The sequence below is a fragment of the Phoca vitulina genome, unplaced genomic scaffold (genome assembly GCF_004348235.1).
Source record: "Phoca vitulina isolate PV1807 unplaced genomic scaffold, GSC_HSeal_1.0 scaffold26, whole genome shotgun sequence".
Classification (NCBI taxonomy): domain Eukaryota; kingdom Metazoa; phylum Chordata; class Mammalia; order Carnivora; family Phocidae; genus Phoca; species Phoca vitulina.
The window spans coordinates 1395651-1421376 of NW_022589729.1; the positions used below are offsets into that span (position 1 = coordinate 1395651).

The 25726-nt window shown below is 42.0% G+C and overlaps 1 protein-coding gene across 1 annotated transcript in view; it reads right to left on the reverse strand.

Moving 5' to 3' along the window:
* RGS5 (regulator of G protein signaling 5) overlaps positions 1-25726 on the reverse strand; it is a 48213-nt gene that overhangs the window by 16394 nt on the left and 6093 nt on the right. The window contains exon 2 of the mRNA XM_032422368.1: positions 6452-6562. Within this exon, the coding sequence (XP_032278259.1) occupies positions 6452-6562 (111 nt within the window). The remainder of the gene's footprint in view (positions 1-6451; positions 6563-25726) is intronic.

Consider the following 25726-nt stretch of genomic DNA (forward strand, 5'->3'; position numbering starts at 1 on the left):
TTGTATATCTCATGACAGTATCTCCAATTGTGATCTTTTTTCCCAAATGTAACTAAGTGAAATCCAGTTGCCCCATTATAGGGATTGAACTCATGTTCTCTGCCTCACCAGTGCTCCCCTTTAGCTGCCAAATTTAATCAGCAAAGGGCATTTGATTCCACATCCTATTGCCATCATTAAGGCTGGTGGAAGATGGAATGTGGGATGCTGCCTCATGCTGGAAATGTGATCATGGTACATCTACATTTTTAAAAATCTGGGTGCATTTTTCCTGCCCAGTTAGGATAGGATACTGATTTTTAAAAGGTTTTCTCTTTCTGAGAAGAAAAGTGGTTATACATCATGAATGAGAATGTTGTACATAAATGCTCTAGATGCTGACTCAAAAGGAGAAGGTAATAGCCAACACATAATTCCCCTTAGGCTGTCTTTATTTTAACATTTATATATGCATAAACCCTGCTGTTATCTTGTTATAACCACCAATTCTTCTCTCACAGCAGGATTGTGTCAAGGCAGGCTGCTGTTGTCTGGGAAAAATGGCTGACTGTGCTCTCCTGGGGCTCCCCTGCTCTAACTCTTGCATTGTGATGTGAGTTCTTCCTTGTCAAATCAAAGGAGACTAACAAGGCATGTATTAGAATATTAAGGCCAATGAAGGTGTTTTTCCTAAATTGGAACTTCCTTAGCTCTTCACTTTTTTTTTTTATCTTCTCTTCAGACAGTCCAGGAACGTTCCTGCTTCTCTCTCTCTCTCTCTGTGTGTGTGTGTGTGTGTGTGTGTTGTGTTTTAAATAATATCTTGGGGTTTTAAGCATTCAGATTAGTAGCTGAGGTTGATAAGACAATTGCTAATTCCACTTTTCACTGTGCTGTCTTTTATTTTATGTAAGGAGTCCAAGATGGCAGTAGATATTTTTTGGCTTAAGTGCTGTGAATACTGCCTTCACTTCCATGTTCTTCATTGCAGAATATGTACAGATTTGGAGTCTTAATTATTTGGCTTTCCATAAAGCTTTGTGTTTTTACTGTTTGAAGACTAAACATGGTGAAAAAAATCTCACATAGTTTCTGTTTTCCTGGCTAGAAACACAGGTGTCATTGATCAAGTGCTCCACACCAATTCCTTGGAAATTTATTTTTAATAAGTGAACAACCTTTTCTCCCCCCATTTTCTTCTGGTTAGTATAAAGGAGCACAGGAAAGAGAAATGACATGAGGAAGGGATTGCAAGTATGTCCCTATATTTTTCTGCCTCATTTTATTTCTAACCAGAAAAGGACTTGTTTTCTAGAGGTTGTAACTCCTTTTGGCTCTTCTTTATTACCTCATACTGAGAACTCTTCCCATGTATATACTATTTCATATCTACATTTTTAGCACTCAGGGCTTACACATCGTAATTTCTTCACTACAGCAGGTTCAATGTTCTGCATATAATAGACACGCACCAAGGCTCTATCGATTGTTGACAGAAACAGCAAGACATTAAATAATTGGACAGAAGAAACAGAGCAAGGGGAAGGCCTGGCTCACTCACCGAATCTCTTTCTGATTTTATAAATATTCTCATAAAATGAAATCACCTTCTTTCCCCCTCTTTTCTTCTGGTTAGCATAGAGGAGCACAGGAAGAAGAAATGACATAAGCAGGTGCACCCAACTTAAGCATTCTACCAGACCCGATTTTTCCCAAATGGTCTTGTTAGAACCAGACTAATGATCAATAGCAGCAGTACATCACAGCCAAGATTAAATTCCTGAAAAGGACATGTGCAGAGCCCGCCTGGGGGTTAAATTAGTCCAAATTGATTCAAGGACACAGTTGAGCAGGACGCATGCCCCACAGCATAAAGCCCAGTGTTCTGATTACCAGCCTAGGAGGTAGCAGAGGTTCATCCTGTCCTGATTCTCAGAATTTGCCAGCCTTCATTAAGTCTGACTTCTTTGGAAACAAGATAGATGCAGATCTAAATGGCCAATAAGTGCTCTGGTTTGCAAGGTCATCGCTGACCACAGAGAATGGGCACGGAGACTCTGTGTGTGGGTGTGGGGGGAGGGGGAGGAAGCCAGTTCACATGAAAGGCAAAATAAACATTTATAGAGATGATTAACTGTGTGTTTTATAATGCCCGGTGTAAATGCCAACTGGTCCAGGAAGTGACCATCTCGACTGGAAGTGTTCTCTCTCTTTACTAAACTCTTACCTATGTACTTGTCGAATCTCTTACATGGCAACAATGCGCTCACTGCCTAATGGTAGAGTTTGTTGGTCATGGAGAATTTCCCTCGTTCCACCTGTCCAATGGAGCACCCCCTGCAACATTAATCTGTACTGCAATAAGCATGCGTCAAATGCAAACACTCATGATGATTCCGTGTGTCCATAGTTAGTCTGGTTGATGAAAGCCATAAATGACCCGAAACTTCCATTTCGAATATGTTAGCCCCACAAACCCTTACTCCAACTGTTGGCAACTCTGACACTTCCTAAGCTGTAACCATGAGAAAGTATTTTAACCTCTCAAAACACCAGTGGTTTCCTTTCCTTGTTTTTGTTTTTTTTGTTTTTTGGTTTTTTTTTTGTTTTAAATCTACACAGTCCCTGGCACTGTGTTTAAACACTTCTGGTAATGTTCTCACATGCTCTTCTTCTTGACAAGGAAAATGAAATCCCAGTTATTTATTGGCACTTACGTGCCCGCTCTGCTCTCCCTTCCTTCCCCGCAGGGCAATATGGTCATGACTCTGCTCAAGTCCATTCATGGACATTTGTTAAGCCCTTACCCCATGGCCAACAGTGACCTGGGCACCAAGGATGGGGATGCAGATAAAAAAACCTGCCACTTTTCGTTGTCTTTGTGTGGGCCAAACATTGTACATACAACGGTAATCCCGGCAGTCAGGCTCACTAAGCTGTTCACCCGGTGAGAGTATGGGTGTGGGAACGCTTGGTAACTGTTCTCCCCTGTGTATGGCTGGGTCCTGCTTATGTGTGGAGGTCATTCTAGAGTTAAAAAGTTAAAACACCACCAACAAAATGTGGTTAAAAATTAGTGGCATAGGCAGGGGGCAAAGGAACATCTAGGATATAAAATAAACTATAAGAACTAAACTATATAAACTAAACTATCTATATCAGCTCCTGAGCATTTCCCAATTGATTCTATGACAAGCCATGGTAACAGTTTTTGCAAACTAAATTTATGTGGTGTGCTGATTTGTTTATTACTCATTATGAGGACCTAGAGCACAGCCTTGGGGAATGCTCACACATGGAGAGGGTAGGCAAAAGTGGGAATCCTGAGAGAGAGAGGAGAAGGCAGGGTTAGAAGTGAAGGAAGAGAGTTTTCAGGAGGCCAACCGTTGAGCAGACAAACTCTGGCAACGGGTCAAAGTGAGGCTTTAGAGAGGGTCATATGGGTAGTAGGTCTAAACTGGATAAGCAAGAGTGAAGAGAAGATCCTGGAAGCAGCAGCTTTTGTAAAAGAAGATTCAAAACCAAGCAAGCATCACTGAGAGTCACTCAGAATAGAATTGAGCAGACGTTGAGGAAGCAGGGCCCATCTCCAAACTGACTCTTGCCAGTCACACCCGGACCACTTCCTGGAGCAATCCTTCTGCTCCGGACTGAGATAGAGATAATGTAATACCTGTCGGCTGAGCAGCCAAGCATGCAGATAGTTAGAAGTCTGCCTTCATCAATCACAATTCTTCCAAAGCAAGTTACATAACCTTGTGGGTTTTGCCTTTATAAGCCTGCACTTCACGCTGGCTATTGGGGGCCCATTTTTTATTTTGGTCGACTCTGTGTCTCCTAGATTGCCATCCCTAAGACCCCAAATAGATGCTTTGGTTGTTTTACAGTCTCTTCTTGATTGACACGTTCTGTGTCTAGAACTCCCTGATGAAAACAAGAGAAAGGGAGAGGAGTAGGAGGGCGGGGCCGAGAGAGTTTTTTTCAGAGTGGAACATGGGCCCGGAGGGAGAAGAGCAATTAAGAATACTAAGATGGTAACAGACCCTGGCTATGGGTGGTAGGGATATGGGCAACTCTTTTCTGGTTTTTTTTTTTTTTTTGACTTCTGTTTTTCTAATGAGAAAAATAAAACCATTTAAAAAATAGAAAATGCTTTTTTTGAGAGGGGGACTGGAGGGATGGAGGGAGAGGGAGGGAGAGAATCTTAGGCAGGTTCCATGCCCAGCACGGAGCCTGACACAGAGCCTGACATGGGGCTTGATCTCACGACCCTGAGATCATGGCCTGAGCCGAAAATAAGAGTCGGCTACTTAACCGACTGAGCCACCCAGGCGCCTCAGAAAATGATTTTTAAAAAAGGGATTGCTTTTTTTAAAGGATGAGAGGGTTAAAAATAACTTCAGTCTGGAGAAGGTTTATTTTCTTCTCTGAGAGAAGAACATGGGTACAAAAATACAGAGAAATTTTAAGTGGGGAGAAGAGAGATTGATTGAGCTCATGCAGAACACAGTCTTTTCCTGTTAGTTAAAAGGCATGGACATTTGCTAAACCCGAGGAGGTGGAACGGGTTTAGGGGCTTGGAAGAGGGTGGGAAAGGCTTGTAGTGGTCACTGACAAATGCAGTAGAGACGCACGTTCTCTACGGATATGAAGGATTTTTTTTTTTTTCCAAAACAATTCAAACTAACTCCTGGAAGAAGAAAGGAGATAGAAGACAAGAGAAGAAAATCATCCAATAAATATCAACCTCAGCTTTCCTTCCAAACTGCTTCTGTCCGAATCCCTTTAAGCCAAATCACTCAAGTGTCTGTGTGGAACATTAAAGCAGAGAATCAAAGCAGGAAATGTAATACCCTATTTTTTAAAGTGAATTCCTACAGATCCATAACCACCACACTGTTTACTTCAAAATAGATTTTTTTGATCTGTTGCTGCTATGAAATGTGGTTCTTCTTCCTCAGCAGTGCCTGTTGCCTGCCACTCCCCGCTGAATTAGCTTCTTCTTTCTAAATGCACCAAACTCAATTATGCCTCACTTCCAGTTGGGGATCACTTTGAAGTAATAAGAGGAGAATGGAACTATCCACTTAGGTTGATGGAAAAAGATTTAAAAAGAAGAACCCGTCTTTTTATCTCCCAACCAATCCAGCTATATTAAGCTGAAGGTCATTTGGACCAAGAGAAGATTGGCCAGTTTACACAGATGTCAAATTTAAAAAGAAATGGAGGTTAAAAGGGATTCCTGTGTTTTTACTGCGCTTCTGTCATCTCCTCAAAGCTTTCAGATAGCAGAGTGAAGGAATTCCAGTACATTTGGCTTTTCTTCTTCCCACTCTCTTGATTTTCATGCCCATGAAAATGTTTGAAGGGGAAGATGGAGGGTGTCTGCGGGGGGGGCGGCAAGGACTGGCCGCGTAGCTGGGGGAACAGTGGGAAGCCGTGTGCGAGCTGGGGGGTGTGTTACCAAGTCACAGCAGAGTCTGTGCAAACGGGGAGGTGCACTCCCTGCCGGAACAGCTTGACTCTTTAGAATTATAGTTTTGCTCCATGCCTAAATTGATGGAAATACATGTGCGAGGGTAGGGGAGAAGGGAGAGAGAACTATGGAAGTCCAGTCAGGAATACTAATTTATGGATTGGGGTTAAAAATGCTTCATATACATTAAATAGAGTTGGCCGGGCAAGAATTCATTCCTCTGTCAAGGAACAGTCTTCTGTTCCTCTGTTGGACCCTGAAGGAATCACATTTTGGAGAAGAAGCTATTAGGCTTAAATTGTCTGCCTTGGTCTTACCATCTTCCTGAGGGAAATGTTTCCATTTCTATCCTCCCGCTGAGGAAGCAGCCTTGGCTCCTTCCTTAGCAGGTGAGCATCCACTGATCTTAAGTAACCGGGTCAGGAGCGGGTTACCTTATCCCTAGGCAGCAGGTGAATAGGTATTTTTTGTCATACTTCTGTGTGGTAAATAATTGAGGAGGAGGGCGCCTGGGTGGCTCAGTTGGTTAAGCGACTGCCTTCGGCTCAGGTCATGATCCTGGAGTCCCGGGATCGAGTCCCACATCGGGCTCCCTGCTCGGCGGGGGGTCTGCTTCTCCTTCTGACCCTCTTCCCTCTCGTGCTCTCTGTCTCTCATTCTCTCTCTCTCAAATAAATAAATAAAATCTTTAAAAAAAAAAAATAATAATTGAGGAGGAGCCTGGTGCCATTTTATGAGGTATGGTCTGTCTCTCAGACAAGGTCCCAAGGCAGGGCCTTCTCTTTATTTTTTAAGTAACCTGACGGTATCCCATATTATGCTCCGGACATAGGAGAGTAAAAAAATGCTCATTTACAAACCAAGTCTCTGAGGGATCTTATGATCTTCAATGAGTAATTGAGAGTGGAGAGCTCTCCAGATGAGGGATGGTGCTATACACTTCAGAAATAGCCATCCTCTGGAGGAAAAAGAGTGGAATCCATACTCATGACTCACTTCTGGGTCTTGGCTGGTTTCTCCGGCTTCTCATTGTATGGAATGACAAAGTCAACTGCTGAGTCTGGCTTCTGGAGGAGAATTCCCAACTTGATCTTAATCTCCTTGGCCCTGAAAGAAAAGATGTAAGGCGGGATGGGAACACCATATGCGCATACAGATCTGAAACACAGACTTCTTTCTGTGTCAAAGAAACAAAAATGAACAAAACTCCATTTTTACTGTTGGGGCAGGAAGAATACTAATGTAGAAATGGGGACACATGAGTTCTAATAATGAACATTTATCAAGCTCTTCTTATGTCCCTGGTTAATATGCATTATCTCATTTCATCTTAATTACTGTTTTGCATGTATTCTTTCACTTTATATATGACAGATACAGTAGTACTATTCCCACTTTACAGATGAAGACCCTGAAAGTCAGAGTGTTTAAATAACTTACTTAAGACAACCCAGCAAGTCTGTGGTGGAGGTGGGACTGGAGCCCACACCGTCTGACTCCAGAGTTCACAGGTGAGCTACTCACTGCATTGCCTACCTGTCTTCTGTGAGCTTTGGTCCCAGATCTGCCTTTAATTAGATGTAGACTATTCGAAAAAAAATCATTTTTTACCACTAGGCCTCAGTTCCCTCATCTATAAAGTGACAGTTAATCTAGATGTTTTCTTCAGCTATCTCTAGCTATAAAATTAAAGTATTCTGCCTGAAGATGTATTCCCTATAATGGAATAGATGGATTTGATTTTTTTTTCCCAACTGCTTACCCATTCTTCCATAAAGGCTACTGAGGTATTTCCCATGCAGTAAGCCATCAGGAGATGAGTATTCATTGCCAACGGATCGACGATAGCAGCATTATATCACTGCTTTCTACCCTCAACATTTTACTGAGTAGATGTCATCAGAATTCTGCACCTTCCTCTACCAAAGGATGCAACTGTTTTCATACCTCATTTCAAAACTAACCGTCTAAGTTATCCATTACTTCATGGCGAGTCTGAACTCAAAAGAACACCAGGCAAATCTTAAGCATTAATCCATAAGGCAAGCCATTGTATATGGAGAGACCCAAAAAGCTGCTTTTTCACTATTTCCTCAGTACTTTACGAAGCTCTTCAGATAGGATTTATCATATTGCACCATGGTGGTTGATCCACGTCTGTTTTCCAAGCTGGGCATGAGGGCCCTGTGAAGGCGGCATCGCGTCCTAAATACCTTTACATCCGGTGGCAGCACAACCCATTGTGACACTGTCAACACTCACAAACATTCCCCAGAGTCAACTCAAAATACCTTGAATGTGTTCCTCACACATCTCCTAACATTTATCTCCCAGTCCATGCTAATGTGAACCCAAATCTTCAAGAGTTATGATGGGATTCATCTTGTGGCCAGATAGGGCTTTGCTGTTATAAATAGACTTTCCCCATCCATTCACATGGAAACAGTGATGAGACAATTTAAGTAAATAAAACGTGTGAGATTAACAATCATGGATATCAGAGAGGAAAAGTTAAGGAAATGGACTGTATAGCTTACCCAAAAAACCTATAAATATTGAGTTGTATCATAGTTTCTTTTAGTATCATAAATATAATTTTCAAACTATGATCTAGATTGTCACTTCTACAATGTCTTTTCCTTTCCATTTCTTTCTGTGCCCATTCTTTCCCTAGGACCCTCTCTCTGGTTGAAGCCAGCTTGGATCCCACACCCCAGCAGATCAAGCTCACCCAAGCACGGCACTTTGCTTGAAACTGGGCAAGTTCCGCGGGGGAGCTTATATAACACATGAGAATAAGAATAAGTGTCATTTTGATTCCAAGCTCGGCAGGTTGCTTAAATTAACTAATGTTTTGGATTTTTTGCCTAGAAAACGGGACTGATAAAATAGTACATCCTCTTTTTCGTGATGATTAAATATGCTAATGCATATGAATCACTTAGCAGAGCATTTGGCATATAATACTGCTTCTTCAAAGTTAGTTCTAAGTGCATAATCATTTTTCCAACTGAGCTCAACCCGTGTTCCCTAGCTTCAAGTACCAAATTAAAACATCCAAAAAGATTCCCACAGGTTACTAAGAATTACTACACCCACCACCTGCCATATTCTAGCTCTGGAGACAAGAATTACCAATTTCATATTTATCTGGAATAGAAGGAAAACATTACGAGAGTAGGGAAAAGGGGGGTTGGGGGAATGCATGCAATATTTGTGGCTACCGTCTGCTGGCTAGCGTCCAGGAGGATGGCCAGAAACACCAGGTCCACCTCTGCAGTCAGGTCATAATATCCCACCCAGCTCTCGAAGACCTTCATCCATAACGCTCTCCTCCTGGCCCTGGGTGCCCCTCACTCCCTGCCCTTAAGGTTAGTGCTGCATGCAGCAACTGTTTTCAGCCTCAACCTTGACTCAGTAGTTCACTCACCAATGTTTAGATAAGGATTATCTATGGAATGTGTCTCAGATGCTTGGTTTTTTGTTTGGTTGGTTCTTTAAGTTTTTGGTGTTTTGTTTTGTTTTTTTTTCCTTTCAACTTCTGTTTCTTTTCTTTTTTTTTTTTTTCTCCTTGTATCTTTAGCTCCATTTGAGCTATTTGCTTTTGTAAAAGGCAGAGAGATATTTGTATATGATTGCCTGGTGAAAGAATAGGGTGGACATGAAGGGGTAATTAGAATGAAGGAGTGGAGTGTTTTTAAATTTCATTTATCCGTGACTCCTTGATCGTGCTTCCTGTGTCAGCAGCAGTCGGTAAACAGACAAACACAACGTTTGGTCCTTGCCTTCAAGGTACTGATAACCCACTGGAGCCTCAAACTTGTAAGCGATCACAAGCAGCTGTTCAAGGGGAGGATGTCTGGAGAGCGCAGAGCTCCGGCCCACAGGGCAAGTCAGGGGGGCTTCTCACAGGAGGTACAGCAGCGGCCGGTGGACAAGAAAAGGACAGACCTTCCAGGCAAAAAGAGGGGAATGTGCCTATTGTTCGAAAGGATGCGGAAGTGGCTCTGTATTGCTTGAGTGTAAAGTGTGATCAGGGAGAGCAGAAAGCCGTGTTCGATGACGTGGGCTCACTCTGCCTACCCTTCCTGATGAACGGAAGGATGACAGAGGAGCCTCCATACAGCACTCAGCCTAGGGCAATTGTGGTAGGAAAACAACAACAAAAAAGGGGTAAAATGACTGAAAAGTGCCTTCAAAGACGGTGTCTGTGTAAACAGGTGGCATCCTTTCTTACAAACTCGGTATGTTTCAAGTTTTTCTTTTGTTAACTCTTTCAGGATGTATTTTCCCATGAAAACACTGTATCAGTGGTGGTTAAATTGTTAAGACATCCCACAAAAGCTTTTTAAAACCAGAATGAACCAGAACCCACTAAGGTTTCATCAGTATCACTGCTTAAATAAGTTTTTCGTGGGATGACCTAGAAATCAATGGCCATTTATAACATTGCCTATAGAAAATTATATTCCATTTCCTCAGGGTAGACAAACATACCAGTGTATCAGATTACTCTTTTTCTCATACTTGCCCTGGGGATATAAAGGAGGAAGGAAATTCAGGGCTTTGTTAAAACTTCCTTTAATGGCTTCAACTCCTGGCTTTGTATATGTTCAAATATCAGACATTAAAGAGAGTCTATAAGGCAGAAGTCCATTTGGTTTAATTAGGAGTTTACAGGAATACAGAGAATGAATAATATGATCGCATCTCTTCTTCTAAAACACTAAAAGTTTACAGGCTGAAGAGTTGTCAGATGCTAGAGTTGAAACCACTTGAAACCTTTTATTCTTTTTGCAAGGATGAACAATGTTACGACATTTGTTTTTCTCCTCAGGAGTTCCTGGAACAAGGTGGAAACATCCCCCCTTGCCTTCTCCTCCCCACCCCTCCCTACACACACACACACACACACACACACACACACACACACACACACACGGGAACAAAATAAATCAAGTGGAAAAATCAAACAAAATGAAAGCTCAAACCTATCATTTTATTTTCCCCCTTAAAAATCAACTTGGATGTATCTGACATGAATTTAATGTCAAAAACAACCCCATCCAGAGAAGAAAACTTTCTGACACGTTGATGATTTCAACTCCGTCTCGGGCTCTGTCTGACCGTACACGAGGCATTTTTCCTGGCTACATTACATTAAGGCTGGTGAACAAGAAACAATTTGTATCTCCTCCCATCCCATCCCCATCTTGGCATCCTTTGGTTTACAAAGAAAACCTTGTTTTGAAATAAAATCAATTGAAATGCCTGGGTGAAGTTTTAATTAAAGGCTCAGAGGAAGATAATTCCTTCTGTAGATGACTCACATTAGTGATTTCAAACTGGAAAGGGTTTGAGCAATTCTGGGGCTTGCGGTTTTAAATCTGTGCCTTCTGTGGGTATACTGGCCAGGAAATCAAATTTCAAAAGGCCCCGGGGCCACCTGGGTCCTTCCTTCTAATGGGTGAACCTGAATCCAAGTTATTACTTTAACGTGCACAAGTAAGAGAAACAGTACAAGCAATCAATCAAAACAGAAATATAGCTGAATTTTTAAAAATACAATTCTATTCAAGTAGAATATCGGATAGTCGGCTACATATAAAGTCCTGTGCTAGGTGCTTCAAGGGTTATAGAGATTGTTCCTTGCCTCGGAGACATTTGGAATAGCAGAATATAGGACACATACATGCAAACTATATGCTAGGTATTTTTCTAGTCATTGACCACAGTGGATGGGATATAACAATTGAAGGATATAGGTCCTAACCTCAAGGAGCTCACGTGTGTGCCCATGTGATAACAGGCAGGCGGTGCAATGGGAGACACAGCTCCAACAGCTGCCTCTATGATATTCACAGAGTCTTTTGTATTTTTCTTTCATGGTCCTTACCAATCTGCACATTTTTCTCTGTGTATTTATTTGGGTCTTGTCTCTCTCTCCCATTAGAGTGGCAGGTCTCCAACAATATCTGTTTTGTTCACAATTCCAGTCTCAGCACATAGCTCAGGGCCTGGCACTTACGAGGTGCTCAAAAAAGATCTGCTATGTAAATCGACGAGTCAAAAAAACGAGTGAGTGAATTGAATTTCTAGCTAAGTGTAAAACTACATTTTGGGTTAAGTGAAATACTGGGGTGTGGCACAGAAGAAGTCATTGAGAACTGGGCTGTTTTTAATTTGGTTCACTGGGTGGGAGAGGTAAAAATCCACTGAATGACTGCAGGGACTCTAAAGAAACTGAATTTAATTTTATCCATTAAAGAGGTGGAGAGGCAAGTGAGGCTCAAACTGAGCATGCTCATTCAGTTCCTCACGTCAGACCGGGCAATACTCTGATGGGAAGGGGCGGGGAGGGCAATGACAGCCACTAACAGTCTGATCAGAAGCTATCGTGAGACCATAATTTATCAGGACTTTAACAGAAGTAGCCAAGAGGCGTAGACCAGTCTTGTCGTTGGAAGACTGTTGGTCATCACAGGCAGGTTTCATTCTAGACTCCAGACATATCTTGGGAACAGTCAAGAGGAGACAAGATAGAGGACCTTTGGGAAGTATAGAACCCGGGATTTTATATTTCCAAAAGAGATGTCGCAACCAGTTGCGTCTCAAGGACAATCCAGTTTAGTCAATTCAGCTTTAATCTGTGTCGCAGATGCCCCCTGCTGGTCATGGGAAAGTGTGCGTGTCAGCGGAGAATTAACCTAGAGAGTAGACCTGTGTGTTTCAGGCTGCTGCCTTCTGAAGAAATAGCGCAAGACAAAAAAGGACATGCCCTTTCTTGGCTCCTAAAAGTGTAATAAATACCCAGAAAAGATAAACAACAGTTTCTAAAACACTTGTTAGCAACCAGTCTCCACGGCTGGAGAGTACTGCATCCACCAGAGTCCCCTGATCTGAGACACAAAGGAAAAAATTAGCTCCTCTGAGTTCCTGTGGTCAAGGTGTGAATCCTGTAGACAGAAGCCAAGCCGAGGCTGACAGAGAAAAGGGAGCCCAGAGGGTGTGTGTTCACTGGGCAGGACCCATCTGGAAAGATTCATTTGGTGGAAGACTGGAAAAGCCTTCTTGCTGGCGGCTCTTTTAAAGCTAGAGATGAATGGAGTTTGTTACTCATTGAGGGCTCATGAGAGGCAGGGGTTAGTGAGTGACCTTGAAAACCCTTAGCAGAATATAAAGAAATAGCAGTGGACAATCAGGTCAGTTCAGGAACTAAAATTCTCAACTCCCCAGGATCCTTGGAAAATGGCCTCTTAAAATCAAGATCAATTCTCAAGTGTAGGGAGAAAGCTGTGCTGGGTCATGATGGTAGAGAGAGAATGTTATCAGTTTGGCATCTACCTTTTTCCTGAATTAACCTACTTCAATATGAACTATAGACAATTCACTCATCACTTATGTTCAAGCTCCTACTTTGACTACCCCAGATTAACTTGTTATCTTCAGGTCCCTCAAGGCAACCCACAGTAAAAACTACGGAGTTGACCAGGGCACTCATTTAAATAAACTGACTTTATTTCCTAGGATCTTAGTAGAGATAGAAAAGACTGGCCTCAGTAGAGTTCTCCTTTTGCCCACTTATTTATTCAATAAATTATTAAATGCTTGTCATGGGCCATACTCTATTATAGGTTTTGAAATCCCCAGTGGAACAAAAAACCAAGATCCTCTCATGGAGTTTATATTTTAGTTGAATAAGACAAACACAAAACAAGGAACCAAAACAATGAAATGAAAAATGTCAGCTCGTTGTAATCACTGCAGTGTGACCTTGTGTATGTAGGAATTAGCTTCAGCCACATGCCCTAATAAGGAATTCACATTGCACTGGTGGTCAGCAAGCTTTTTAGAAAGATCATGCTCCAGAGGTGATTGCTGTAGGTGTCTCAGCTGTCCTTATTGATTGGGATCAACATCAGATGCTTTGCCAGTTAGCAGAATATGTTAGAAATGAGTTTTTACATGTAGGTTTGTTCATTAGATAATGGGCTCTCTCCAGTCACCATAATGATATTCAAGTCATGTGGACTGGTGGCTTGTTGTGGAAACCCCCACTTGTTTCATAGAAAGGTTATACAAAGGTAATGATCTCTTCATCCTTAGAGATGGAACCTGTAGCTTGATCCCTAAAATAGTCCTACATTTAAGCCTTGATTCTGAGATTCCTTGTTGCCTGATACCACCTACAAGGGTATCAGAATCCTACCTCAGGATATTATTGTCTGACTGAATCTTTCCTACAAGTTGTGGTCAGAGCACAAAGAATGAGGACTTTACTGAGATTAGAGGACGAGTTGTATAAATATTTTGCACCAGCTTTTGATACTTATTTGCCTAAATAAGTACAGGCCAATTGGGTTTCACTATATGTACGGTGGTCCTTCTTTCATAAGCCAGTAGCAAAGTTGTGGAGGAAGAAGCAACCAGCATCTATACCCAGCCATTAACAGCTACATTTATCTACCAAAAAGAACTGGATAGTTGTATATGAATAAATTGACTTAGGTTAGTTTTCAACAGCCACTTATAATCTGTGTGACCTTATACAAGTTATATAATATCTCTTGGCCTTGGTTCCATCATCTGTTAAAAGAATAACGTTAGTGCCTTCGGCAAAAAAATTTCTGTGAGGAGTGCATGAGATAAAGTATGTAAAAATTAGCACATTGCCTGGAACATAAATGGCATGCAATATATGGTGGTGGTCATCAACATCATCACCACCATTACCATAATCATCATCATCACCACCATTATCATCATCACCACCACCGTCACCATCATTATCACCACCACCATCACCACCATCATCACCACCATTACCATAATCACCACCACCATCACCATCATCATTACCACCACCGTTACCATAATCATCCTCATCACCATCATCATCATCACTGTCATCACCATGGTCTTCATTCCCCACCTATGAAACTTCATCTTACACTACCTAGCATTACAGTTTGTAGCAGTTTCCTTTAACCTTGGGGATATTAGTATTTGATCACATTAAGCTCATTTTCTTTTGGTTGGAAGAATAAACTCCATGCTGTGAAAGGTGAAATGAAAAGGAGTTACTTATATCCATGGATTTTAAAATGGAGCCAGGAAGCCATTAAAGAATTGGGCCTTATACACATTCTCATAGGACGAAATCATGAACCTTCAACTGGGCCAAACTGCAAATATTCCAAGGACTCAGCCTGAACACCTGCGACTTGCTATAGTAAGAGCTTCTGCTTAGTGATAGCCTTAGCAACCAATTCTGTTCAACCAAGATTTGTTTCCTGCCACCAACACCAATAGAAATTCTTTGTAAACAACATATACAAGCATTTCCTTTTGTCTTTAAAAACCCCTGACTTTTGTTCCCTGGTGGGGAGGGGCTGGGGTGGAAACAATGCAATTTGAGTTGCTACCTGAACCTGTATTTTCTGAGTGGCAATTTTGAGACCCCAAATAAAAACTTTCGTTTTATTTTAGCTCTGCCTCTTTTCTCTGCTGACAAAGCCTTCAGCATTACTTTCTTGGTGAAATGACAAAGATACAAAAGTGAGGGAATGAGGAAAAGTCAGAAGCAATTCCTGGTGACCCTACTCTGGGGAAGACAGGAGGAAAACTAGGTGTGAAAAGCCAGAAGGGTCTTAGCAGTAGTGACCAAAAACAAAAGTGAGGGATTGGCTCGCCTATAGGTGGTATGGAAAGGTCTATCTTGTGGCACCCTGTTTGCTCCCTATTGGTCAAAAGCAGACTGGATGTGGGCAGGTTGATAGAGCCCAGTCCTAGTTGATGATGCATCCTCTTCCTCAGTCATCTGGGGGAGAAATACTCTGTCTCCCCAGATCCCTGGTATATCCAAGTGTGGAAAACCATGTGAGGTCACCGGGCTTTCATTTCAATCACACAATCCCTGCGTCTAGGTGCAAGCTCTCCACCTGGTCAAGAGATCATGATGTGGGAAACAGAGGCAGAAGAAAAATTATTAAATTTCCTTACTACCTACAGCCCCTTGATAAGTCCTTGAAACAGGTAGAGTGACATTTCTCTAGGAACTCAGCTGCCTTGATGGTAATACTTTGCTAAGGGCAAAGGGTGATCTTAGGTCCAACCCTCAGGATCCTGTGGGTCTACTTTAACATAAGAAAATTCCTTTGGAAACTTCCTTTATCTCTACCGCCCCCCTCCAAGATACATGTTGGCAATCATCCCCCAAACAAATGGCCCACTGATACACATCTGAGAGTCTCATGATTGAGTTTTTACTAAACAGTAATATATGACCTTTTCCTAACAATAGCTAGCCTCCTCAGGATTCTGGAAACCTTGCTTCCAAAATACCTGGGAGGCTTCCACTATCCCTAACCCCCTCCTAACTTGAAAGTATGTAATGCCCCACTCCTCATGACCCCAGTGCAGTCCTTTCTGCCCAGGGGTCCTGTCTCTGTGCTCCAATAAAATCACCTTTTTGCACCAAAGACATCTCAAGAATTCTTTCTTGACTGTCGGCTTTGAACCCTAATGTCTTTCTTACATCAGTCACTCCTCTTCACAGCAAACAGGCAGAAAGTGGGTGATCTGCAGCAACTCTTAAAGGTCACAATATGTTTATGGAAACAATACCTTGCATACAATATTAATTTGTTGAGGTGTTAATTCATGTTTTCCTCTTCATAGAGTTTTTCCTCTTACTTTCAAGAATCTATATTCCCTGAATTGCAATTCCGAGACACGTGAGGTAACTAGGCCTTTGTTCTTTCTTACCTCTGAGGGAGCTGTGTGGTGAGGCTGAAAGCAGATATTAATTGAAGGTAGTGTTCCATGTCTGGCCCTTGTTTTCCAAGACCCTAAACTCACTGGGGAGATACACTGGCTTGTTCCCAAAAAAGAAGACCGCTTTTCATGAGTGGTGAAGGAAGAAGCAGGAAAACAGAGAGGGACAAGAAAGCATTCCCGAGACAAAGTCAGAGGACTACAGTTCAGTGTTCTACAACTCACCAAACTGCCACCCTCATCTACCACATACTTTTGCAGGACTCCAGGGAGGTGGTAGGACCACAGAGGGGAAAAGATAGAAGGTGCCCATGAGACCTGACCTTTAGCACCAGAGCTTCCAGCTTCACCCAAAATGATCTCCAGACCCAAGCAAGGGGCTGAGGAGTGGCTTCAGGGCACGGTGAAGCTTCAAACAAGAAACATAAATAATGATGCATCCATTTTAAATTATTCAAAACCAGTCACCTATACGTGTGAAAAAACATCCCCCACACAAATACAAGATTGCTTAAATTAAAACAGTAAGTGTTCAGGAGAACTCAGTCACCATATGGTGATGAAATCATGGGAATAGTGAACTATATGTGGCAAAATTTCCATTGCTGAAAAAAAGTCATCAAGAAAAGACAAGCAACCAGCTGTTTTGGATAACTTAAATCATATATAACCACCTGGATCTGTCCAGATGATCTCGTATGACACTTTCCAGATCTCAGTTCCATTATTACAGTGACAAATAACATGTTGAGTTGTGTTCAATCTCTTCCCTGCACTTGGTAAAGAAAATGCCCACCTCCCAACTGTGGCAAAATCCTGTCCCAGGTTATATAACTGGAAGAGTTTGTAAAGCAACTAGGCTGTTCCTAGAGGGACAATAAAGTGGAGTATTGGGCTCTTACCTATAAAATCAAATTAATACCAAAACTAAAAGGCAAGAGACGGAATAGCATAGTGGTTAAGGGCGCAGATGTTGGAACCAAACCATCCAGATTTATCTTACTACATATGTGACTTTTGGCAAGTTTTTAAACCTTACCTTAAAAGGGTTTTGTTAAGGTTTAAAAACTTAAACCTCTCCTCAGTTTTCTAATCTGTAAAATGGAGACAATAATAGCACCTACCTCATAAAGTTCTTATGATGATAAAAGGAGTTACTACATAAGAAACACTTATATATATATATTTTAAAGATTTTATTTATTTATTTGACAGAGAGAGATAGCGAGAGAGGGAACACAAGCAGGGGGAGTAGGACAGGGAGAAGCAGGCTTCCTGCCGAGCAGGGAGCCCGATGTGGGACTCGATCCCAGGACCCTGGGATCATGACCTGAGCTGAAGGCAGACGCTTAACGACTGAGCCACCCAGGCACCCAAGAAACACTTATATTAATGATGATGATGATGATGATGATTTACTAAAAATCCTGCGCCAAAGAAGGAAAACGTCTATTTTACTTCTGCTGGTCTCCCCATTATCCCCCAAGCACACAGTCTCCCTCTACTGCCGTCTGTATGGCAATTTAAAGCTGTTCTAATACTCTGGGCCCCAAACAAATCTCGCTCTTTTCCTGAAACCTGTGTAACTACTCCAGCCTAGACTGCTTTCTGTCTTCTCTAGTATAAAATCACAAAATAGAGTCACGCTCAAGGGATCATAGAAGGCTTTTAATTTGCCCTTCCCCTTACTTTAAAAGAGGAAAAACTGAGGTTTGTAGAAATTAAAAGGTTTTTACAAGATCTCACAAGATCTTATCCCAAGATTTCTAAGAAGTTGCAGAGCAAGGGATAGGACACATTTTTTTCTGCAAAGTTGTGCACAGCACATTTTCATGCAATTATTCTCATCCCTCATGAGTGTACATCTAAGAGTTCCAGATGTATGTACTTCCGGTGAGATAGCAATCTTCTTGGGGGTGAGTACCATATCTTACTTCCTTGGTCTCCCAGAGCATCTTGAAATTAACTCGGTACATTAAAGTTGCTTTAACTCCTAAGAGCACAGGTCCACACTGCTTGGGCTTACATTCCAACTCTTACTTACCAACTGGGTGACTTTGGGCAAGTTACTTAAATTCTGAGCCTCCATTTTTCTATGTAAAATGGTGATAATATAGTTTCTACCTCATACATATGTTCTGAGGCTAAATAAATTAATGCAGTGAAATGTTTAGAATAGCACTTGGAGCGTAGTAAATATAAGTGTTACCTATTCTTATTATCGTTTAATTATATTTGCCCTACTCTCTCTAGCACAGCATCTTGCACATGGGTGTTGGTTACTAAATGTTCATTGGATGAATAGAGTAGAATAGAATAGAATAGAATAGAAGACTGGAATGGAATGAAATGGAATAGAATGGAATGAAATGGAACAGAACAGAATAGAATATGTTCAACAAGGATCTATTTGATTAACATGCAAGATCGGCTTCTTTCAGAAGGCCTCCACCTTGGAATAATGCAACTAATTCTGAGGGCCTAGACAAGGTACATTGCTGGAGAACACTCCAATGGAGAGACACAGAAAGCCAATCTGGAGATATCTGTTGCTGCCTGGTACGGCTCAGAGCCAAACTGTAATATCACCGCCTTTGTGCTGCTATTTAAAAATGAAAAAAAAAAAAAAAAAGAGTATTGTTTTTCCCAGGCATTGGCTACTCCCTACCCACGGGTTCCCGTGGAAATGGAGATATTTCCCATGCTTTCATGGCCTGTCTCTGACACATTCATCACTCAGAGTAGGTTATTGGGGGTGATGAAAGAGGCCATGGGGGAACAAGACAGACAGGATAGAAGCAGATTATTTCCCTTTGACCTTCATTCCCTGTTTCATTCAAAATATTGTTGGCAAGATTTTTGGACTTTCGGTAATTCAGTTTGGAAGCCAGATAATGAATAGTGGGAACATCAGCCTCAAGTTAAGGAAGACAAAAATTTATGGTTTATTTTGAGTTCCCAAAGTAGAGGGGTCAGAGGCATTCCCACGAGAGCCTCTCTGAACACTGGTGTGATCCATAGCCTTTGAACATCTCCATGTCATTCCGCTTTAAATTATAAAGAGGGACTTCACAGACCAAAAGTTTCTAGTTGTACATGGCCCCTACCTTATTTAACGTATTTTATATATTACAAAAGAAGGACATAAAGTGGGCAATAGAGTATTGAAGAAGGAAGAAAGGAAAGAGGAGCAGAATAAAATTTGCTAGGACCTTACTCAACGGTAACATGTGCTACATCACTTAATAAAAACTATGGTTCCCAGGATGCAATGTGTCCCCTCACTGTGACTTTATGTAACAGATCCAAATTCATTACCTCAAATAATCAGAAACAGTTGGTTAACATTTATCTTTGCCAACTAACTAGAAAGGTTTGTTGAGCAAAATAATGACCTCAGTGTGAGGAAGAAGATTATTTCTTGCTGAAGCACAGAATTTGATTTCATACCATTTCTTTTCTCCCTCCGCCAAAATATTGTAACAACCCCTATTATTCTCAAGATTTATATTTTCAAGAACTATCCAGTTATTGATTCACACGTTCATTTCCATGTTTATTCACTTATCAGACTTGAATAGAGGAACCCCTGTCTTTCAGGCCCTGTACTAGAACGTAGGCGAGTGTTTTATAAAATTAAGAAGAGATTGTTCCTCACCTCAAGTAGCTTTCATTTTACAAAGAAGATATGTCTACACAGTTTTATTGGAATGCAGCTATGATATGGTGGAATACGCGCTAGATTTGAAATTAGCACTTTGGAACTCATGCACACCTAGTGTACTTCCTGACCTTGGGTCAGACATTTAAATTATCTGGGCTTCTGGAGCTCCTGGGTGGCTCAGTCGGTTAATCATCTGACTCTTGAATTCAGCTCAGGTCATGATCTCAGGGTCCTGGGATTGAGCCCCCCGTCTGGCTCTGTGCTCAGCATGGAGTCTGCTTAGGATTCTCTTTCTCCCTCTCCCTCTGCCCCTCCGCCTGCTTGTACACACACTCTCTCTCAGATAAATAAATAAAATCTTAAAAAAAATTATCTGTGCTTCTTCATTAGTAAAACAGGGATGTTAATAATATCTACCTTGCAGGTTTAGATAAGAATTAAATCAAGTACTGTCAAATACCCAACCCAAGTTGAATCTGAGGAAAGAAGGGAAAGAAGGGAAGAAGAAAGGGAAGAAGTGATATGAACTAGAAGGAAGATGAAACAGTTCTGTGAGTGAGAGTTCAGAGGATGGAGGGCTAGCTTCTCCCCAAGGGAGAAACAGAGAAAATCTCCCCAAGGGGTTGAAGCTTGGGGATGGATGAGCTGGCTGGGACCCTGAGTGACAAGGGAGGACAGGGAATTAGTTTGCACTCCCACACAGGTGTTGGCTTCCTGCGTCTCTTCCAGCTCCCCAGGGATCCTTCCCAAAGTTTAATATAGAAGTCCACATCTTCCTAAGACTTCCAAAGAAGATTTCAAAGTTCATGAGTATGTTGCAGGGTCATAATCCTGGAAACTTCTCTCCAGCATGTTTATAGTGTTCCTTCACTTTCCTCCTGGGGAGCAATGCAGTCCTCCTTGTGGCCCTCACACAGCAGGAACTAAAGAGGGGGGACGCCCTAAATTGTGTGGTTGCTGGGATAGGATGGGAGCTGCTAAGTTAGAGATCTGGGCTCAGGATACAAACAAAGTCTAGGAACCAAGCAGATGGTCACCCAGGTGCCACTAGAAAGATACAAAGCGGGAGTTGCTGGGCTGAGCACCCTCCTCTAGACAGAAGGCACAAGGGATCTGAGACAAATGCATGTGTAATTTTATGTCTTGCAAATGCAAGTCACAGCTGCTAGGAGACCATCAGATAGAAAACACAACAAAGGAAAAAAGACCTGAGGGCCAGAGAGGTGCTAGGGACATGCCACAGAACATAGATGGGAAGAATGATGTCTTCTAAATGGTATAAAGGATCTTGTTAAACCGTTGAGACATGGCCTGCCCCTGAGAAATGTTCACTCAGGATGACAGAAGAACAATCTACAAGGCATCGAAACGGGCACAGACAAGAAGGGGAGCTGGGAGGGGGACTTGTCTCATTTGATTTTGGGTGCTTTGCAGTTCCCTGTTCTAGCCCCAATCCGAGATTTGACTGCCAAGTTTTCCTCAACTGAAGATGGTTAAGAAAAGTCATGCACGAAGAGAAGTCACGCATATCCAGCTAACTAACTGGTTTACTCAGTACATCTAGTGCATAACCTTATTTAGTGCACATAACTATCCTGTGAAGGAAGTATAAATAACACCCCCACCTTGCAGATGAGAAAACTGAGTTACAGAGTAGTTTGGGGATTTGCCCAAAATCATCTGATAAATGACAATGGTAGGAGTCAAACTCAATCTCATTTCAGCCCCTGGGCTCTTAATTACTATGCAATAAACCTGTCTCATGCTGTTCAGTTATTGTAATTGGCAGCTCTATGCATCTGGTAAATAGAAATGGGGAAAAATTTTTTTCCCTAAAGACTACAGTGTATCTGGTAACCAAAACTTTTTGAAAGATGGTGTCTGTGGAAGAATAAGTATTTTAAAAGCAAAGACACACAAAATTCATAAATTAAAGTCCATCAGATAAAATAAAATAAAAGTGAAAAGTCAATCTGCAGACCTTGAATTAGCTCCAACTCTAACCAGCTATGTGATCTTGGACAAGTCACCCAAACAGGTTGGGACCTGTTTTCTCACGTATGAAAGAAGGAATTTGTCTGGGGCCCTGATCCTATTCTCAGTCTGTGATTCTGAGTTGGTGGTGTGAGAGAGGAGAGAAAAAAAATCACATCCTCTCTCAAGGAGCAGAATCCATCCATTTCAGGCATTTGACTTGACTGCGTGCATCTGGGTGATCAAGACTGTGCTAGGCACTCACTTCTAGAATGTCATAATCATCAGCTGTCTTAGCTTTTCTTGCCCTTTTCTTGCTCGCAAGCCAGGATCCATTTAGTAAAATGTGTTCCATGAGTGGCTGATGAAAGTTTTATATTCCTTCCCTCACTGCAGGCCGGCCTCTGCCAGCCATTTTGGCTTAATTACAAACCTCAGGGTGCTGTGTGGACCAGGATGGGAGACAAAGGTTAAGCTATTCTTACTGAAACCGGAAGATAAAAGTTAGAGGGCAATCAAAAAAAAAAAAAATCTAAAGGTTTTTGAAACCTCAGCTGAGAATTTTGAGAAAATCCCAACTAAAGGAGAAAGTGTAAATGCTAACCATGAGGGTAGGAGACCTATTTGTTGAAGAAGGAAAAAATCCCCATTGATCTACATTCATCTCTGTGAACAGCTTCGCTTTCAATTTGTCTGCAGGGATCCCTGATTTCAACAATCTTTTTTTCCAAGTTATAAAAGTATCAGGGGTGTGTGTGCACGTGTGTGCATAGGCACACATGTGCACGTGTCCGTGTTCAAGTGACATACATGTTTTCAGATTTGGGGGATTCAGAAACAAAGTCTAAGATTCTGGAAGCTTGTCATCCAGAAAGCACCAGCACCAGACCTTAGACAATAGGCTCTTCTGAGAAAGTCTTAAGTGTGACCTGCACTGTTGACCTTGTCCCAAAGTGCGCAAGTCATTCGGTCCCATAGTCTTGAACTCAGGTATCTCTAGTAAACTATCACACAACAAACTACTTTGTCAGTGGAACATCTTGATTCTTTCTAAACCTCCCGAATCCCCACAGACAAGTGCCTCATCCAGAAACAGCTGTTCTGTACAAGAAAATGTCAAAAAGTAGTAGCTTGACCAAAACAGCTCCACACACTTCACTACTGATAATAAGCACTTACAGAGCCGAGCACTTTACATTTTTCAAGTATTTTACTGCATGCTGCATCTCCTCCTCTGACTTTAAGAGGATAGTTCCAACATCTTTCTGGAATGTAGAGTTGTGAGGATCTGAGTGAGATTCTGTCCAGATGGGCTAGGTGTTGCTTGAGAACTGTCTGGGGAAGCAGTCAGATAGGAGAAGGAAGAACGTGTAGACTATAGACGCATGACCTTAGCCTCATTTGCTGTTCATGCAGCCATTGTGATGATCAGATACTCACTGCCCAAAGCATTCAAAGACTGCCTGGGCGAATCCTTTCAACCCTGCAGTATTTCCTCTTTGAAGGAGAAACAGTGTCAGGCCAAGTTATTGTATCTCGACGTGGCAACAGAATAGAATGCTTTGCAAAGAAATGCCCTGTCTGAACTTTCCAGGAGCACTCTGGTGAGAGTGAATAAACCCAGACACATGTGCATGAGCTGTGTTGATGACACATGCGTCCTATGATTAGGTTGGCTGCACCTTCAGATTTTCCAGGAAAGACCCAGTTTCTAACGCCTGGGGTAGAGGCAAACTCCATGTCCTCGTGTAGGTGGAAATTGCAGTCTCTCCGTGCTATATGTCTGGCATGGATTCATGCAGTCCCCAAAGCAGTCCCCACGTCAATTTGAGAATTGCTGGGACTCCAGGATCTACTCAGCTGGTAGATGAAGATTGTTTAAAAATATAAAGGCCTAGAAATCCTGATTCGCCCTTCTCATTCCAGCCTCAAGGATGAAAACTCTTTCACTATTATGGCAAAGGGTGAGTCTCGTTCTGGGCAGCGTTGGGAAGGGCATGAGTGGGCGACTCTTCCCATTGACTGGAGAAAAACGTGACCTAGTATGAAAGCAGTCAATGGAACCCCACCCCTAAGGCAGGCATGTCTGTGTTCTTATATCTCATTTCCCTGCCTGCCCTCCAGGAGCTTACACTCTTGAGATTAACTGTAAACAAAGTACAAAAATCATAGGTTGTTAGAATCCATGATATTTGATCCTAAATTACCCTCAAATTTTACAAGAAACTGAAACCATCTTTTCCTTTCATGGAATTCACCAAAATAAAAGAGTCCCATTCCACTGCCCATAAATATATATTTTTCACAAACTGAAAGTTTATTCTGAATGTGTCACAAGTATTTTTTTTTTTTTAAGAAATGTGGGGTTCTTAATTTAGTCCTTTGAGAATCAAAGTGGCTGGAAGAAAATTGCACATTTTTGAATGATTGCTGCTTTCAAGCTACATCCAGAAGTTAGTTCCCTGGCCTTCCTGTGGGATTGGGATGAGATGCAAAATTAGAATAAAAGTACAATCTTTCCTCAAAATACTTGGTGTCCAAATTAAGGACAATAAAGTAGTGAAGCTGGAAGGAGGGGAGAGGGTCATAGAATTGACTCATCATCATTACAAGTACCGTGATGAGGTCAGGAGAGGCACCTGACTCAGGACTCACCCTCTGCTGCTTAGCAGAGGCCAAGGTTACAGCTCAGGATACCTATATTCCCCACCCAGGACCCTTTCCACGTGTTATAGCCTTTTATGCTTGCATCTAAAAGTTCTGTGTTCTACAGGGGCCCCTGGGGGGCTCAGTCGGTTAAGCGTCCAACTATTGATTTCGGCTCAGGTCATGATTTCAGCGTCCTGAGATCGAGCCCTGTGTTGGGTTCCTAAGATTCTCTCTCTCCCTCTGTCACTCCCCCACCCCATGCATACTCATGCTTTCTCTGTCTTAAAAAAACAAAAAAGTAAAAAGTCTGTGTTCTACAAATACTTGCAAGGAAAAGAAAAATAAAAGACAGGAAGCCTTTTGACTAAGGAGAAATTTAAGGGTCTCTGAACCAATCCCAACGTGTGAGCCTGGGGTTTATGTGTTATCTGCACCTGGTGGAGATTTGGGGATATCCTTCAGTCCCGGGCGGGGGAGGGGGCGTGGAGGGCAGGGAGACTGCATGTGAGCTAGCTCAGCAGGGAGGAGGGCTCAGTTCCCTCACCATGAGAAGTAAAAAGGCAGAAAAATGATCTGCACCCCAGCAAGCTTCCAGCTCCTGGCAGGGTGCGCTGCATGCAGTAGGGGCGTAGTTAACAGGATTTGATGTAGAGAAGTCCGGCAGACTCTGTGAGAGGCTTTCTGCAATCAGTGAAGGGACAGGAAGAGTGGGAGAAAGGGCCCTGGAGACAAACCCCTGAGGTCAGCGTTGTTTATGAGCAGTGCACCCCGCCTCACCACACCTGCTCTGTCAAATCCTTCATAATAAGGTTGCTAATGTCTCCCCACCAGATAAAAGCAGTCTCTAGGTGTCCTTAAGTCCATTTGTAAGAAGTGCTTTTACATAACAGAGCCCAATTAATTGTAGAAAGAGCACTAGATCAATGGGTAGTGCTTATCTATTCAATAATAATAAAATTCAGTAATAACAATTAAAAAAGCGTGACCTTGTTTTGATCCTGATTCAAACAATCCAACTGCAAAAAGACCATTGGGGGTATTTGGATCCTCGCCTGATATTTACTAATATTAAAGAATTATTCATTTTTAAGTATGATCATGGTTTTTAATGTCTTTTAATGTTTTGGAAAAAGTTGGCATATTTTTAAAGGAGATACCTACCTGCTGAAAGAATTATGGATGAAATGGTAAAAATACTGTACTATCTG